Source organism: Malaya genurostris, chromosome 2 (genome assembly GCF_030247185.1).
Source record: "Malaya genurostris strain Urasoe2022 chromosome 2, Malgen_1.1, whole genome shotgun sequence".
In the NCBI taxonomy this organism is placed as follows: domain Eukaryota; kingdom Metazoa; phylum Arthropoda; class Insecta; order Diptera; family Culicidae; genus Malaya; species Malaya genurostris.
The window spans coordinates 271,713,020-271,732,092 of record NC_080571.1 but is presented as its reverse complement, the minus strand read 5'-3'; the positions used below and the strand labels follow the sequence as shown (position 1 = coordinate 271,732,092).

The 19,073-nt window shown below is 40.1% G+C and overlaps 1 protein-coding gene across 3 annotated transcripts in view; it reads left to right on the top strand.

The window, feature by feature from the left end:
- The window catches only part of LOC131430042 (tyrosine-protein kinase hopscotch), a 48,460-nt gene that overhangs the window by 18,305 nt on the left and 11,082 nt on the right, over positions 1 to 19,073 (top strand). Inside the window, exons 2-11 of one of the 3 annotated variants that reach the window (XM_058594660.1) lie at positions 6,360 to 6,905; positions 7,046 to 7,436; positions 16,324 to 16,646; positions 16,716 to 17,117; positions 17,193 to 17,288; positions 17,395 to 17,508; positions 17,652 to 17,941; positions 17,999 to 18,126; positions 18,208 to 18,853; positions 18,919 to 19,023. In XM_058594660.1, the coding sequence (XP_058450643.1) occupies positions 7,200 to 7,436; positions 16,324 to 16,646; positions 16,716 to 17,117; positions 17,193 to 17,288; positions 17,395 to 17,508; positions 17,652 to 17,941; positions 17,999 to 18,126; positions 18,208 to 18,853; positions 18,919 to 19,023 (2,341 nt within the window). In that variant the 5' untranslated portion in view covers positions 6,360 to 6,905; positions 7,046 to 7,199. Of the gene's footprint in view, positions 1 to 6,359; positions 7,437 to 16,323; positions 16,647 to 16,715; positions 17,118 to 17,192; positions 17,289 to 17,394; positions 17,509 to 17,651; positions 17,942 to 17,998; positions 18,127 to 18,207; positions 18,854 to 18,918; positions 19,024 to 19,073 lie in introns of all 3 variants that reach the window. The other 2 variants (XM_058594659.1, XM_058594658.1) reach the window with 2 other exon arrangements.

Below are 19,073 nucleotides of genomic sequence, written 5' to 3'. Positions count from 1 at the left end.
TCCAATAGAGTAAGAAACTGCATGACTTACCCAAAAGCTGAAATTATTTCTCGAAATGATGGCTCCCAGTCTTTAAAAGACACAAAACAATTTTGATTGTTTTTACATTTGCCAGATTGGACTATCCATCCAAAAAACTTGCAATCAACGGAACTTGTCTATATTGTTGATAATGCTGATTGGTATTTTTGCTTGTGTCAATAATATCAAGAAAAAATGTTAAAAACCATAATAATTCTATCAACAGCTGTTTTGAAATGTTTGTCTTTAATTTACGCTTCGAACTGTTTAGTTGAAACAGCCTGGGCATGAATCAAAATCCACCGTTTGCAGGAGATATTTATTTTCCTTGTCTGAGAGTTGAAGTTAGTTCCTGAGGACCTTTAAAGAACCGTTGAAATTTTTAGAATATGGTTTGGTTTGTTCAGTGAACCTATTTTCATTTTCCTTTTGATTGTGCTCAACAATGGATTCCGTAGTAGAATCACAAGAATGTTGATATTGATGTCGACGAAGGAGCAATTGATGATAGGAGAATTAAATTTAGTTTGAGCTTTTGCAACTGATTGACTCCGAACTTAATCATGTAATGATTTAAACAATCTATTTCTATATCGATATCAGCCGAATTTCCAAAAATAATTTCAGGGTTCACTTTGCTTTCGGTATTTTCTAAGGTGGTAGAATATAGAACTAATTGAATTGATCATTACTTTATTTGTAGGATTTCAAATTTGTTATTGGTAAACGATCCAAATCAAAGACTGTTTAAGTCATCAGTTCACTACAAGTGGTACATTGATCTGCTGGAACCAGATCAGTTGAAGAAGGATTTCTCATAGAAGATAAACTAGTTGGGCTATTTGGAAATAAAACCGAAACTTGCTGATTTCAATCAGCAATCGTCGCACAACTATTCGAACAATAAACACCGGTTTCACCTGTGCTATCCTTTGTGGGTAACCCGATCTAACACGGTAATGATGAGTACTGAGAATAACTGTGCCAAATGTAGCCTGGCTATATCCGGCATCAATTCAATTTCATGCCGCGGGTATTGCAGATTTAAGTTCAATATGACCAGTTCTGACGTTTCTCGAGCCCTTTTAGCTATTTTACATCGTATCGCCAAAATCTGTACTGGATGTGTGATAATTGTGCAGCTTTGTTTGATAACTCGCTCGATTTCGAAAGCTGCTGATGATAAGTTACCTCTAGTGTCACTCAGTGAGGCGATCAACATTTTTCAAAGCGAAATAATGCATTTGTCGAATCAAACTCCCCGTACTATGAGACACAGAGAACTAGAATATGGTTCACAGATCCTCGTCGTGCAGCCAAACGGTATGTTTGTCGGGATCGAAACAATCAGGAGAGAATGTTATTTGTGTTCCTATCTGCGACCGACAGGCGAGTTTTTTCATCTTCTTCAAAGTCGGTTTGGAATTTAAAATACTACTTTGGACCCATCAACCTGGCCACAATGAATTTTATTCCGTCAGTTCGAAAACTATCCAGATAAAAAATTTCGGAACCGTATATTCAGCTATTGCAGGTGCCGAAACGGTCTACGGCTACAAATCTCTTGTCCTTCGAGACGTTTGTGACGGATTCTATGACCTACGGTTTACAAACTAACGTTATCTACACGAACCTTACCGCTACCTTTGACAAAATTAACCACGCCATTACAGTCGCAATTGGACAGATTATATTTTGGTTCTAGCATGCTGCGTTGGTATCGTTCATACCTTAATAATCGCAGATAATCAATCAAAATAAATGATTCTGTATCCAAAAAGTTTATCACTTCATCTGGGATTCCACTAGACAACCATCGTGGACCTCTGATCTTCCTCTTGTACTTCAACGATGTGAAACTCTCTGTCCACGCTTATGTTTTGCTGATGATCCAAATAGTTCGAAGCAACTAGAATGCCGACGAGAATAACCCTTACGAGTGATTTGTTACGTGCTATATTGATCACTGACATTTGAACAATAAAATAGGCTGCTCTGCACTTCTGAGTGAAATTTCTTTGAATGTACGTAGTAGAGCTCTCCGGAATAACGTATTTCTTCGATTACCACTAAGCCGTACTAATTATGGATACAGCGGTACTAAAGACTGTCCCAGAAAGTATAGACGCAACCAAAAACCGCTGCCATTTCGCAATGGTTCAGAATCTGTCAATTTTTATGGCTGCGTCCTGTTGTTTACACTCTTCTCTAACCACTTGTGCAGTTGTTTATTCGTTTTCATTAGTTTGTTTCGAAATGCGTGGACTTTCAGCAGAACAACGTCGAAAAGTTAAGTACAAACTGTGCACAGAACGCGGACTGTCACTGAGAAAGATAGCAAAAATGGAAGGAGTAAGTGAAAAAGCAGAGCGAAATGCAATCAGGAAGTTCAGTGAGGATAACACCTTTGACGATAAACCGAAAACCGGTCGAAAAAAAGGTCCTGCTAACCCTCAGTTGAATAAACGTATACTGAAGGCGTTCAAGCAAAAGAAGGAGGTTTCAGTTCGGAATGTGGCCAAAAAAGTGGGCACTTCGAAGTCAAATGTTCTTCGTGCTAAAGTACGTTTGAATCTTCGAACCTATATGAAGCAAAACAACCAAAACGTAGTCCGAAACAAGAAGCATCGATCAGGCCGAGTGTTCGGAAGCTGCACAATACGATTCTTGCTGGAAATTTGAACTGCATAATCATGGACGACGAAACCTACGTGGAACTCGATTACAAATCCTTGCCGGGATCACAATATTATACGGTGCGAGAAGAGCAAGTGTTAAACCAGTCCGAGACATCGATTGAAATCGAACAATTTGGTAAGGAAGCTATGGTCTGGCAAGCAATTTGTAGCTGCGGTAAGATTTCGAAACCCCTCATCACTTTCGTCCCAAAAGACATGAATCCACCAAATTGCGCGTAGCCTAATTTATGGTTTCTATCACAATTAGAGCATGAAAATTTTTCAGTGTTTGCAAGCGAATTTCCACAACTTAAACAGAAGTGATTTAGGCCGGCAATTTTTAATGTGGAACACATTTTGGTTTTCTTTATAGGCGTGCAAACTAGAAACTCAAGAAAAATACACGTAGAAATGTGGTCAGGTTTCAAACAATTACAGCTCAGTCCATTTTATATAAATTATTAATATTATGTCACCATTTGATTGGAAATATTTCTACGTATTGATTTGAATGTTCATAGCCATGTATTTTTTATTGTATATCATTGAAATGTTGATTAATAGCTATCAGTGTCCTATTTTGTCTGCAAAAAATCTCCGGCACCCCGGATTTCCCTGCCATAGTCGACGGTTTTGAAGGAGTAAGCGATATATCAAAGGGAAAGCATTGCTCTGATTGGTCAATCGATACTAAAGCGCAGCTGCTGGAAGCAAGCGAATCTATAAATATAAGCAAAATTATAGCTAACGTTTCAGTCCAATGAGTAGCATGCTAGGGGTACGTTGTTGCTAGACAGCAAGACAAAAAGTGCCATAAAGCGATTTGAAGCTTTAATTGGTATGCTCCAATCTTGTGTCATGCAAGTTCGGATGAAATTCCATGTTATGTCGTTTCGTCTGAGAAATTGACAACTACCCCAGTGTAAATTTGGAGTGCATTAGATTAATTTCCAATTTATATAAGATGAACTCGATTGATAATAAGAAACTCGCTTCAACCGAAATCGCAAAATGGTTGTAATGGTAGAGAAACACTATAAAAATAACTGCTTGCATACAAAACTTGAGCACAAGTTTGGCGAAGAGAAGCTTAAATATCGATATCCGTATCGCAAGCTTAAATATCGATATCCGTATCGTGTACAAACATATAATTGCATACATTTGGGCTATTGGTTTAATTTTGTCGGCTATAAAACAAATACAAATCACGACAAATAAAGTCTATATTCTGGGTTCGCGTGTTCGGTTTTGGTTCCCAATAAAGTTCAATCTAAGCAGACTTTCATGCATTTGCGAATCCACGAGTGACGATTGATTGAAATGTTTGATTGTAGATCATTAGAAATTTTGGTTGCCTTGTTCCACATCAATGGCTCGAACAACCCCATGGGCTGATCCTTTTAGTTTTTCTTGCAAACCGGGAAAAATCGTGAAATTGAAATCGGAATTTCACTCGCCACCTTGAATACGTATTCATGTCAAAAACTAATCAAGATGAGACTATTTGAGAGATCCAATCATTGAAAATGAGGGACAATTAACCGCTCCGATCAGAGGTAAAACATGGGCTGAAAAGTCCCGAGCCTAACACATAGATGGCGCTAGTTTTAGTGCAGTCACCTTTTTCAGTTAATACTAACCTTTAAAAGGCAGCTGTTAAAATTTCATGACATTTTATTCATTAGTTTGTGAGTAAGTGTGCTAAGAGTGACGCTACGTTTGTTATTTTCTGAACAATGGATCAAAAACAGTTTCGTGTTTTAATATTACATTGCTTCTTGATGGGTAAAAATACCGTTCAAGCGAAGCAATGGCTTGAAAAGTGTTATGGAAAACAAAAGTGAAGTTGCGTAAGTTAGCTGACATGGTGAAGATATCAAAAGAACGTGTTTGCTTTATTTTGCTTGAGCATTTGACTATGAGAAAGCTCTGTTCATATTGGGTGCCGCGTTTGCTCATTGTTGATCAAAAACGAGAACGTGTTGATGATTCCGAGCAGTGTTTGGCCATGTTCAAACGTAACAAACCGGAATTTTTTCGTCGATATGTGACAATGGATGAAACATGGATTCATCGCTTCACTCCGGAATTAAAACGATCGTCATCTGAGTGGACAGCAACTGGTGAGCTTCGTCCAAGGCGCCCGAAAGCACAATAATCGTCTGAAAAGAATCTTGAGAAAGGAAATACCTTTAACAGTGAATATTATATAGCGTTATTGGAGCTAAAATTGCAAAGAAACGACCGCATATGGCAATGAAAAAAACATTTGTTTCATCAAGAAAATGCACCGTGTCACAAGTCAATCAAAACAATAGCAAAACTACATGAATTGAACTTCGAATTGCTCCCGTATTCGCCAGATTTGGCTCCCAGTGACTACTGGCTGTTCGAAGACCTGAAAAAAATGCTCGCCGGTAAGAAACTAAAAAATGTTAGAGCAACGCTGATTGCGTTGCTCTCGATGAAGATTACGTTGATGATTAAAGTTAATTTTGAACCAAGAAAAATCAAATTTTCTTTGTTAGGCCCGGAACTTTTTAGTCCATGTGTTAATAATAGTCATGAAAAACAAATGAGTAAGAGTTTTTCAGTTGAATATGGATTTGTTTCATTTCTGAACGCCTTTATCAAGAATGGATAAAAAAATGACTAATTCTGTCAGCATGTGACTTGGCGATAGTCATTTTCATTGACTCAAAATAGACGAAAATGACGAGGAGCTCCGCTTGCAAATTATGGGAATAAGATCCATGCCAAGTCAACGACAAAAGCAGAACAGTAGTTTCAAAGTTCGTTTATCCTGTCAGTCATTCTCGGTTTTCAGTGTCGATATGCAATCGGAGCTTCGAAAATCGACAATGATAGAAAATGCAAGATAATGATTTTTACCCGTTGATGCTTGTATCTATAGTAGTTTTGGTTTCCAAAGTGGTTCTGGAGTGTAATTACTTTTATTTATTTATGATATTTTAAACACTTATTATAGCCAAAATTCACAGATTTTCATTGAATCGAAAACGAGTAGGAGACTGTTGAATTGGATTCTTTCATTGAAAACGCATGACAATTTTATGCTTTCCTTACCACATGCTTTTTTTCGAGCACAAAATGTTCTAACAGTGATAACGAAATGCGCCCAAATGATTACTTTCAATTTCCTAGCACATATAGCGAAAGAACGCCTCAAAAGCGGCGCACATGAATCGCTCTCGTTTTTTTTTCCTTACTGCGCATTAGAAACGTCTCACGCATGTCGTGTGTAGTCGATTTGAAATCAAACTTCCCAAACAATTCCATAACACGATACAGCAATTTGAAATGAAGCGATATCAGCACGCTTCAATCGAACAGACTATGTGTAGTCCTGTCAGACAGATTGGCGATAGTGCGATGTGAACGGTGTCTGTGGATTGATTCTCATCGCACCCTGCTTCCTCTATCCAACTCCTCTATGCTACCGTATTTGTTTACGTTCTGCATTCTCTAACAGCGCTATCGAAGTACAATTATCTGCGCCGCGCTAATGCTCGTGTAAACAGTAAACTATCGCTTTGCTCCCGTAAGCGGAATTTTCCTACTTCCGACAGCACTTATTAACTAATGTTTCACTTTCTTCGATTCGTTTATTTTGTTTTATTTTTTTTTTCATTGCAGATAATCTACTCGCCGAAAAGCAGTCCTCGGCGGACCTCGGACCTGAAGTGACATCGAAAATCACTCTGCCGCTCGCAGCACGACGCGTCGCTAGCTTTGATTAGTCGAGTCCGTTAGATCGTGATGTTGACATCGAAACGACGTTAATTTTGATTGAGTGTTTAGCTAGGGACGCGTGAACATGACAGTTTCCTCGGTGCTTTCCTCTCTCCTTATGTTTCAATTTCCATCAGATTCCGATATCGATAATGTCCCAGTGATTGTCCGTGACTTTTGCGACGTGATTTCTGTGTCCCCGACGTTTTTTTGCTGTGGTGCCACTAGGGTAGAAACGTTGTCCATTGACCGATTGTAGCTTCTTTTTTTTGGTAAAGTTAGCAGCTCTAAATTTGACTCAGCGCCACGACGTCCGACCGAAGACAATAGTCAGCGTTTTTACCCTACATCCGATGAAATCGAGTCGAATGCAAAACAGAACGATTCCAGGCCCCATTCAACTGTTGCTGGTCGACCGTGCGGATCGGTTTCGTGGAGCAGCTTCAAATGGTAAACAAAAATGTTGTTTTTTATTCCAGTGGTTGTAATTGAAACTTGCCGTCGTCGTCGTCGTCGTGCTGTTTATCAGAGTGCGCATAACGTTGCATCATAACAATGAACGGTAGACTATAATAACAAATCTGTTGTAGTTAGTAGTGCAGAAGAAAGTTAAAACAAACATGTGCAAAAATGAAGGATAACATTGGCGAGTGCGAACAGTTGCAGTGGTCGATCTGATGGTCCTCTTAACGTCGGTTTAACCCTCGAAACCTATTCGGCTGCCATCCAAGCTTAGTGTTGAGGATGTCCGATGAGAACAAATGCCAGGTGTACATCTATCTGAGTGAAAGTTTCATCGACATCCTGATCAGTGAGGGCGATACCTGCGAGGATCTGTGCTCGGAACTGTGCAAACAGTTTGGAATTGGACCGCTGGTACAGTTGCTGGTAGGCCTGCGGATACACGACGAACGATGGTTCCTGCCGCCGAGTGGCCGGCCCCAAGCCGGCAAGAAGTACGATTTTCGCGTCAGATACAAGGTAAGTGATGAACGTTGTAGCAAAATTATACCATTAGGCTAGTGTCAATGAATTCTTAAAGCTGATCCCGGTTTTTCGAGAATTTAAAATACTCATCGATAGCTTATCAACTTTTCGCTCAGACTCTGTTTAAAAGAGTCATAAAGATGAACTTGCCGGAATTGAAATATTGAGCTAATTTATGACATGGATGACTAGTTAGAGATGGTGGGGTGAACAATTGCTTAAACCCGAATCCGACCCGTACCCGATTAAAAGTAAAAAAGTTTTACCTCACGGAGAACCCTTCGATGATAAAATTGCGATGTCGCAGTTTTTGATTTCTTGATCAACTATCGATTTAACTAATTTCTTTTTGATTCAACCAATATGGTTTTTGATTTGCATATATTCAAGTAGTTGAAAAATATGTTGTTTTGAATGCTGTCAAATGCCGGAGACAATTGAAAGCAAAACAATAATCGCAATGCAAAATCAACAACTTTTTTAGTTGAAATCTGTTCGCGTCACTTCAAATGTCAATGAAAACAACACCGATGATTAAAGCGTTTGGTGAAATTGTGTTCATTCGATTTGAGAAATTTATGATAACAAGTGTTTATCTAACAGCAGTGTTGTGATAAAATTAACCTTGTTTAAGATGAAAAGGATTTGGTGACAAATTAAAAAAAGGTTAATGAATGATCATCTCGTAATCTTTCAGGTATGCGCAAAAGTTTTATGCTTAAAATTCGATCATTGATTTACTTCCAGCAGACTGTTTTACTTTCAGCTGTTTGATACCGATGATGATGTTCATGCATTAGCAATAAAACGCTTTTTGACATGAATTTAATCTATAAAAGTAACAGGAGCGAAGGGTTTCAATCACACAGAACGCGCTGCGATTGGATGGCGCGTTTGAATTGCCGTCGCAAAATTCCAATTCCCAGCGGTTGATGCACCCAAGCTCATATAAATTGACTAAAATTATCAGTGCATAACTTTAGTTCAACCGTTTGAAGGCATCATCTTTAAATACTCATTTTAGGTCAATTTAATAATTTCGCTACTTACTCGCCCCTCCGAGCACTTTTGTTGATTTAAAACATTTTTCTAGATCAATCATTTCCGATCGAATCAGAAGTATTATTTTAGAATTTAGATCTTTACTAATCTCGACTTGACATGATCATGATCATATAGAAATCAAAATCACTTAGAGATCAGATCAGTTCTAATTTCGTATTGATAATTTATTCCTTGGTTAAGATCACTTGAAATCAGCAGTGATCGGTGGTTTTCCCAGCCCTAATGATATTACATGTCAATATAAAATACTGTTTATATTTTAACAACGATATTTATTTCATGAATCTCAACATACCGAACTTATTTCAAATAGATCATGACGTGTATCAGTAAGTATATTTTGATTATTTTCGGAAATCAAGATCATTGTTCGAGTTGATTCAACTATTTGCAATGTCTAAAACAAATAAAACCGATTTATTTTTCAACTAACAGAATTTTGTTTCAATAACAACACCAGTTATTTCAACTAAAATATATGTTGAAATTGAAAGGTATGTGTCCTCACTAATTGACAGCATTTTTTCTCAAACAGTTGAATTAGTTGTTTCAACCATCGTTTCTGCTAATCGAAAAACAAAAATGACAGTTTGGTTAAAACAACAATCGATTAGTTGTACCAAATTTTAACCAATCGAATCCAGAAAAACAACTAAAATTTTGGTTGAAATGGAATCGCGGGTGGTTCCGTGTAGAAGCTATAGATTTCGATCATTTAGGGGTTAGCCAAATTTTGTGCTAGGGCATAAAACCGTTTTTATTTTTTTACGTTTCGTCTTTGACTCATCAGTGCAGAGCAGTTCAAATTGAACTGCTTAGTGCTAAACTCGGCAGTTCAATTTGAACCGCTAGGCAGACGTAAAGTTTCTGCAATTTACAGAACACTTCTTGTTTTGCAACGGAGTGCAATGTCTTTTCTGAAGTGCCGATCGAAAACGTGTTTTCGACTATTTATGGCCGATGCAGGTTTGGTCATTTAGGCGTTAGCCAAATGTTGTGCTAGGGCACATAACCATTTTTATTTTTTTACGTCTGCTTAGCGGTTCAAATTGAACTGCCGAGTTTAGCACTAAGCAGTTCAATATGAACTGCTCTGCACTGATGAGTCAAAGGCGAAACATAAAAAAATATAGATTTCGAGTTATAATTTTATCTTATAACGATTTTTTTCAGGCCAATTTGCGTATAGCTTTACGTGGCCGATTGACCCACGTTTTTGTTACATAATATTATTTTGTCGTGAATACGACTTACTTTACTATGGGGTGGCTTTTCAAAATTTACCCTCTGAGAGAGTGATAAGTTTTTGATCGTGAATAGCTCTTGTTGTATCTAACGAATCAACATAATTTTTACTACATGCCATCGGAAATATGATCACAATTTTATGATAAAATTTTCAGTTGTGTGACATATTCTCAAATAGTTCAAAATTAAACTTTTCTGAAATGTTTTGTATAAACGAGTATCAAAGAGGATAATTCATAAGGCGTGTTTGCCTTTCTCGTATTTTGAAAGCTCATAGCTCAGTGATCTGTGGAAGGATTTATATAATCTAACTACCAATAGAATCGAAATTTTTCAACTTAAACGTGTATAGCAAAAGCATTGAAGTATTTCAATAGTACACTATTGAAAAACCTATCTCATTTGACCCATGTCAACACCAGCCAATCAGAATGCGTTCTGAGGAAGAGAACAAAATATCTGCTGCTGTACAACAAATCATTCGAGAAAATGTTCCGAAAAGTGGTGAATATCGTAGTGAGTTCCTCAATTTGGTCATTCTGAATGCTAGAAACGAATACCTACAGCATATTGATAGTTTCTTTTAATAAATTATGCAAATCCGAAATGAAATAATCGACATTAAAATTCTGTATGCGGCTATTTTTATAGCCGTTAGGACCGCCCATTAGTGAAAAAGCTACAAACGAAATCACGTAAAAGAAAGCTCCTAACAAAAATTGAATCAGTTTGGATTCTATCGACACTGCGAGCAGGTGTATTTTGTGCCGTTTGCAAAGCTAGTTTCGCTTCCGACAAGAGCGATAACGTCACAGCTGCCAGTCATTTGCATTAGTGAAAAAGCAACGATGGAGAGCATTACACGAAATCAGCCGTTCTAATGGCTCTAAAAGTTTTCTAAATAACTATTAGGATTTCTTGCTCGCAAATCGAAGGAAAATACCCTCAGTTTAGTGCAAATCTAGAACTGATTGATTTGATTTTTGCACTTTTCGCTGTGTGAAATTCACAGTAATCTAGATCAAGTGAAGCCTTCTTTGTTTTTGCGGAAAATGTGGAAAAGGGGAATGCTTGCATAATTCATACAATTTATCAACTAATTGATATTCGGAAGTGTTAAGGAACATGTCAGTTGTTTTCGTATTCACGACATCCAGTTATGTCTCTGACATTACCCACCTGCCTTTTTTTTATTGTTGGATCTCGTTGTCACCCTTCTTCTAGGGGGAGAGGAGCTTCCATTTCCTTCTAGCGAAGATTTGAGGTCATTTTGTCCGTTGCTCACATCATCCATTGGTACATCGTTGGAGTTGTGAGTGGTTTCCGTTTCCTTGTTTTCATTGTTGATCGCAGTCTTGGGTTCATTTGCAGTTGCTGTAGATGCGCTTTGTACATTGATTGCAGTTGATAGTTGGTTAGATGGTGAAGGTGTTTTTGAAACAGGAGCACTGCATTCACTAGTTTCCGTTGTTGGGCGGTTGTCCTTGTTTTTGTTTGTTTTGTTTGTTTTCGTAGTTTCAGTGCAAGGTTTGCCGTAGTGTGCAGGTTGTTCACAAAACTGACATGTAATCAATTGATTTTCATACGTGATCAACGTTTTACACGGATGTATCCCGTCTTAGTCACAAATGATGTAAGATGGAATTGCTTTACCTAGTGGCATACGTACCACTCGCACGCCATTCCGGATACCCGGGGAAAAATTCCGCCATACTTCCCTTTCGATGAAAAGAACTTCACCGTACTGCGACATACTTTCCTGAACATACCCATCGCTGGTCTGCGGGGGAAGGTCATGCACGCGTACTTCTATGGCGTTGTCCACCATGTACACAGGGATTTTATATTTAACATTGTCATGATCAATACTGTGCACCCCGTTATTAACCGAAGCAAATGCAATTGCATCTTTTTCACGTTTGAACATAATGTACACACAGTTAGACGCCTTGTTGAATTGATTCTCACTTACATCAGTAACGTTTAGATGCATTCGTTCCTTAAGCAAGATTTCAATTTCGGTTGCTGCTGGTCTAACTTTGCAGCGCTCGAAATCAATACAAATTGAATTTGGCCTTGTAGGTCAAGTTTCAGGCTTTGTTAAATAGTATTTGCCCATTTCGTACACTCTATTGTTCACTGCACTGTATTACCTTTGTTTCTGTCGTCGCGACCGTAAGAAATTTTCGACTGGAATCAGGAATCAGAACAAATTGGCTCAAATGGCACGTTCCCCTTGATATTTGGAGATTTGTGCCTTGCCATCAATTTGTTTTTAGCATCATTTTCCCGATATATAAGAGGGAAGGATTGAAAGGAAATGGTTGGACTAGGAGGATGGGAAAAATTGACGACACAAAAACACATAAAAGCAGAAGTAAATTCTGCACCCCTAAGGAATGCTGAACAATCTGCTGAGGATCACATTTAGTGGAAGCAGAAGTAAATTCTGAACCTCTACGAGGTCCCGAACAGTCTGCTGTTAATAAAACCTCCAACCCCCGAGAGGATTTAGAGATCTTACAAAAGCGACACCATTCTGCACTCCCGGAAGAATGCAGAACGATTCGCAGTATGTACGAGCAGAAGTAAATTCGGTACCCCCTAAAGGATGCCAAACAATCTGCTAAACCCTATTTAAGGTGAATACAGAAGGGATTCATTCACTCCAGGAAGAACGATGAACCCTTCTGACTATAGCGCCTCACCACATTGGGTAAGAAACGAGAGAATATCCTTCAATTTTAGCTCCGCATACACAGACTCAACCATGTATCGAGAACCAAAAACCCGGATACGTAGCTGCGTCAATGCGGGACAGTTACATATCAGATGATATGAAGTACCATAATCGCATTCACACAAATCACATGAATAATACTCAGCACGTTGGATAGTAGCCATGTGATAATTGAGTTTGCAATGTCCAGTAAGAGCTCTGACCAGAATACTGCAATTATGCTTGGAAAACACTTGACACTTTGACATTTTCAGATTTAAATCTGGTAGAAATGCTTTTGTCTGAGCAAACTTACAGCTGCGCCAGTAGCTGGCATGTTTGGATGCAGCCCAAGAACGAATCTTGTGCTTTATCCAACTAGTTGAAAGTGGTAAAGCTGGTTCAGGACCAACGAAATCATTCGTTGCACCAGCTCTAGCCAACTCATCAGCCCATTCATTTCCAGTAATACCAGAATGGTCGGGTACCCATAAGAAGTAAACAGCATTTGAAATGCTGAGGTCTTCAATTTGAGTTCGACATGCGATCACTAAATTCGACCGTGAGTCATTCGAACTGAGTGCTTTGAAGGCTGCCTGACTGTCGGAACAAAAATAAATTCGTTTACCATAGATCCTCTGCTGAAGTGCCGATTGTACTCCACACAGAATTGCGTAGATTTCTGCTTGGAACACAGTACAGTATCTACCAAGTGAAAGAGAACGCTCCAGCCTCATTGCACGACAGTAGACACCAGCACCAGCACGACCATTCAACAGAGAACCATCCGTATAACAAACTATGTGTTCATCAAGTTGTCGTTCCAGACAACCATTCCTCACGAAGGGGATAGCTCACATTGAATGTTTTGAAAGGAAAACTGCATGTGAGAGTTAGGTCACTAGGAGCGAGTAAATACTCATTCCACGTAACCATTTGAGACCACAAGCGAGTGTGGCTGGTAGCATAATCTAATGGGTTACTGTTCCAAAGCCCTGTAACCTTAAGACGGGGTGTGTCGGGTGCAATGCGAGCACGAATTCTTCGAGTTATAATTGTTTAAAACCAATGTTGCTCAAAAACACATACCCCCTTTTATTTATCTGAAAAAAATTTCTAGACTAGTGAAAAATACATTATTTGCCATCACACATGCAAAGTTCCATGAAAATCGAATGGTGTCGTGTCAGAATTTTCTCATTCATGGATGATTTGGCGCAGAATTGCTCTACAGACTGTTGCGTTCGAGCTATCAGGAATCAGGAATCAGAACAAATTGGCTCAAATGGCACGTTCCCCTTGATATTTGGAGATTTGTGCCTTGCCATCAATTTGTTTTTAGCATCATTTTCCCGATATATAAGAGGGAAGGATTGAAAGGAAATGGTAAGGGTTGGACTAGGAGGATGGGAAAAATTGACGACACAAAAACACATAAAAGCAAAAGTAAATTCTGCACCCCTAAGGGATGCTGAACAATCTGCTGAGGATCACATTTAGTGGAAGCAGAAGGAAATTCTGAACCTCTACGAGGTCCCGAACAGTCTGCTGTTAATAAAACCTCCAACCCCCGAGAGGATTTAGAGATCTTACAAAAGCGACATCATTCTGCACTCCCGGAAGAATGCAGAACGACTCGCAGTATGTACGAGCAGAAGTAAATTCGGTACCCCCCAGAGGATGCCAAACAATCTGCCAAACCCTATTTAAGGTTAATACAGAAGGGATTCATTCACTCCAGGAAGAACGATGAACCCTTCTGACTATAGCTCCTTACCACATTGGGTGAGAAACGAGAGAATATCCTTCAATTTTAGCTCCGCATACACAGACTCAACCATGTATGGAGAACCAAAAACCCGGATACGTAGCTGCCTCAATGCGGGACAGTTACATATCAGATGATATGAAGTACCATAATCGCATTCACACAAATCACACGAATAATACTCAGCACGTTGAATAGTAGCCATGTGATAATTGAGTTTGCAATGTCCAGTCAGAGCTCTGACCAGAACACTTCAATGATACTTGGAGAAATGCAGTAGACACTTTGACATTTTCAGATCTAAATCTGGTAGAAATGCTTTGTCTGAGCGCAAGTTTGCAAGCTGCGCCAGTAGCTGGCATGTTTGGATGCAGCCCAAGAACGTATCTTGTGCTTTATCCAACTAGTTGAAAGTGGTAAAGCTGGTTCAGGACCAACGAAATCATTCGTTGCACCAGCTCTAGCCAACTCATCAGCCCATTCATTTCCAGTAATACCAGAATGGCCGGGTACCCATAAGAAGTAAACAGCATTTGAAATGCTGAGGTCTTTAATTTGAGTTCGACATGCGATCACTAGATTCGACCGTGAGTCATTCGAACTGAGTGCTTTTAAGGCTGCCTGACTGTCGGAACAAAAATAAATACGTTTACCACAGATCCTCTGCTGAAGTGCCGATTGTACTCCACACAGAATTGCGTAGATTTCTGCTTGGAACACAGTACAGCATCTACCAAGTGAATGAGACTGCTCCAGCCTATTTCACGACAGTAGATACCAGCACCAGCACGACCATTCAACAGAGAACCGTCCGTAAAACAAACTATGTGTTCATCAAGTTGTCGTTCCAGACAACCAGACAATCATTCCTAACGAAGAGGATAGCTCACATTGAATGTTTTAAAAGGAAAACTGCATGTGAGAGTTAGGTCACTAGGAGCGAGTAAATACTCATCCCACGGAACCATTTGAGACCACAAGCGAGTGTGACTGGTAGCATATTCTAATGGGTTACTGTTCCAAAGCCCTGTAACCCTAAGACGGTATGCACAAGATAATGCTTCTTGTTTTAGGAACACATGTAGTGGTTTAATGCACAGTAGCGCCTCTAGAGCAGCAGTAGGAGTTGTCGTGAATGCTCCTGTCATCGCCATTAGGACCATCCTTTGGAGATGATTTAGCTTTGACTGAACTGTCGCGACTTCTCCTTTCTGCCACCATACAAGACATCCATATGCTAAAATTGGTCTAACGATAGTTGTGTAGATCCAATGAATATATCTGGGTTTGAGTCCCCATGATTTTCCAAAAGCCTCTCTTTTCCCGGGAAAAACCCAAGATATTCCGTTCACGACTGCAATGTTTAACCTCCATCAGCCATCGGCACGGAAATACACCTTGACTTAGGAGTTCCTATTTATGTGGCCTTTTACGACATGGAATAGGAAACCAGTGGATCAATTCTTGGTAAAAAATAATTCCGCCGGATGCCACACGGCTTACCTGTTTGGTGGACTTATACCACCGGTACAGGTGGACCGTAGCGTTATTCTTAGCAGTTGGGAAACCGCTACCGACACTACACGGCTATCTAGGCTGCTCAGAGAGGGAAGTTAACATTGATGGTCAACTTCCATGGATGGCCGAACAGCCGGTTAAAGTCGTGTCAGAATTTTCTCATTCATGGATGATTTGGCGCAGAATTGCTCTACAGACTGTTGCGTTCGAGCTAACTTACAATGACAATTCTTGTCTGCAAAATCGTGCGCAATGGTGATTTTAAGTGAATTTTGTTTGAAAAAATTATTTATATGTAGATCTTCTCTGTTCCTAGTAGAAATTTTCAATGGACATTTAATTGGAATGCGATTGGAAAGCTGATTACGTACGCAACCTTATCTCGCTATTCACCTACAAAACGTTTTGTGTTTGTGGAATTGATGAATGATGTCTCTAATGTTTTGCATCTTATGGGAATAATGGACAATATAAAAAGTCTTATATAAGCGTTTTTCGTCATTAAATCGATGCCTATACTAATTACCGCCTATCGTTGTGTTCCCTCTCTTATTTCTCCTCAGTTACCCAAACTGTCCAGCATGAAGGCGTTGGATCGTGCCCTTTTCAACTACTACTACTACCAGCTGCGGCACGATCTTCTGCAGAGCAAAATTACCGAGATCGAGTACGACGAGTACAAAAACAAAATCTTGGGCTACGTCGTCAACGACATGTACCGAAAGATGATCGAGGATGGTGTGACCGTGGCGGACCTGAAGCGCACCTACGATGATTACATTCCACGTAAGATAAACAAGGAGCACTCGTGGCTCTTCGTAAACTGGGCCCGAACGAAGGTGTTCAGCTCGTTGAGTAAGATCTGCTACAAGGATCACGACGTAGAGTAAGTAGACCACCGGTAACATGTTGCCCTGTGGGCGTGATTCTAACCTGTTGCTTACTGGTTTTTCAGCTATGTCAAATGTGTCTATATCGATGATATAGACAACGTTGCGCCCGGTTATTTGTATGAGGAATATAACGTAAGCATACCGTACCCTCCGGAGGACGGTATGAGCAAACCGGGGAAATGCCGGGTGAAGATCAAATTCATACCGTACGCTCGGAAGACCAATTCCAGCGCAAAGTCGGGCAAGAATGTGCAAACCGATGACAGCGAATCGCTGTCCGGATTGAAGGTGTTTTATTCGCGGGAGTGGCGACACGTCGCGAATATCGATGAAATTTTTACTATACTAGTAGAGAACCTAACGGTGAATATTTCACTCAAGGATCATAAGAATCTTTACTCGATAGACTTTAGCAGTCAGACTGAATTAGATTCATTCGTTACATGCTTAGCTGGATATTATAGGTAAGTGTTCGTTGTCTAAATCTTTGTTTCAAGACAACAATCAGATCTTAACCTAAACTCTACCGTTTTCCGTAGGTTAATGTGTAAGTGGACGGTGTATCTTTGTAAACCTTACTTGTATTCACCCTCGTTAAATAGACTAACGGAGCTCAAGTGTCATGGACCTATCGGGTAAGAATTCACCACCTCAGTGACGTGGCTGTTGCATTCAGTAGCAGCCCGGTGTGATCATCACTTTGATTTATGGACTATTTCGCACTGTTTATTGTCATTTCAGAGGAAAGTTCTCCTATCGTAAAATAGCTGAAAAGAATAGCAGCATCGGTGCTAACATCGTACGTCAATGCGAATCCCATTACGACACCTACTATGTCGACATTCTAGAGCGCGAGTAAGTACAACAGATTCTACCGTTTGCCGATTCGATCGAGTCTGTCGTCATGCACTCGATCGGATCGTCGTCATCGTCGATTTTAACGAGCTTCTCGGGTTTTTTTTACCACCACTGCGTCATTTTATTGTGCAATTCGGCAGGAATCAAATGAAGACTTATAAACTAACGTACGGCCAAAACCGTTGGCATGTGCATCGAGACGCCGGCGAAGTAACCACCTACGACGAACTGCTGGACGTTCTACGGAATCTCAATCCCAACATTAAAAATCTGTACCGACTGTCACCAACGGAACACGACAAGTCCTCGAATCTGCTGCTGTGTCTGCCCCAGAACGATATGATCTCAAAGCGAATGCTCGACGCCCACGAAATGCACCAAGTTCGGCCACAGATTGTGTCGGCGTCCAAGGAGCTGGTCATCAACAGAAGTAAGTTGGTCTGTATCTGCTGATACTGCTTACTTGACAGTTTGGTTTTAATTTCAGATGCGCTCAAGAACGAAAGTGATGGATTTTTCGAAAGAACCCGGGCTGAATTAATGCTTCCAAATAATACGAAAATGGAAGTCACACTGCGATTGTTGAAAAATGACAAAAAAGATGAATATTTAAGTGTAAGTTACGAAGCAAATCAGGTTTAGTAATGGTTGAGCAATGGAAATAAATGAAATGGTTTTTTTTTCACTATCTCGCAGGATTTTCTGCAACTGGCTGACTTCTGGGCCAACATAGACTGTAAGGACATCATAAAGCTGTACGGTGTAACGCTGTACAAACCGATCTCAATGGTGCTGGAAAACTACCGGGACGGACCGCTGGACGAGTTCCTTCGGCGGCATCGGCACGTGTCACTTTCGGCGCTGATTGACGTTGCCCATTCTTTGGCGCTTGCTCTCTATTATCTGCAGGAAAATGGCCTGGTGCACGGTTGGATACGTTGTTCGGCCATGCTGGTGACCCAGTACGATCGGAACGAGAACCGACTGATAGCGAAGCTCGGTGATCCTGGTCTGCAGCAGCATCGCCAGTATACCGATCGGGATTTGCTTTGGGTACCGTTGGAGTACCACGAGTTTGGACCAAGGGAAGTGCAATTGTTGAAACAGGACCTGAAGGCAGATGTCTGGGCTTGTTCGACGACTCTGTGGGAGATTTTCAGCCGAGGCAAACGGTTGATGGTGAAGAATGCCAAACAGTTTCTGGCCAGTGGACATCGGTTACGGGTGCCACCCGAGTGCGAGGACATCAAGGAGATTTACCAGTGCATGTACAATGGATGGTTGGCGGATCCGGACAAACGATTTGCTCCGCAGATGATTATCTCCAAGCTGGTGCAAGCTAGTAAGTGTAGAACTAGATTCAAGTACTATTTTTTTTTCTAAAAACCTATGTTGTTTTTTTTTCAGAGCAAAAAAGCAACTATTGTGTGATAGGTCATGGTAATATAAACGGAACAACGAATTCCACAAATGGTTCATACTCTAAGCAAAGCGTACTCTCTATAGAAACAGGTAACGTCTAAAACTCCCAACAGAAAAACAACAGCCACATTTGCTAACAT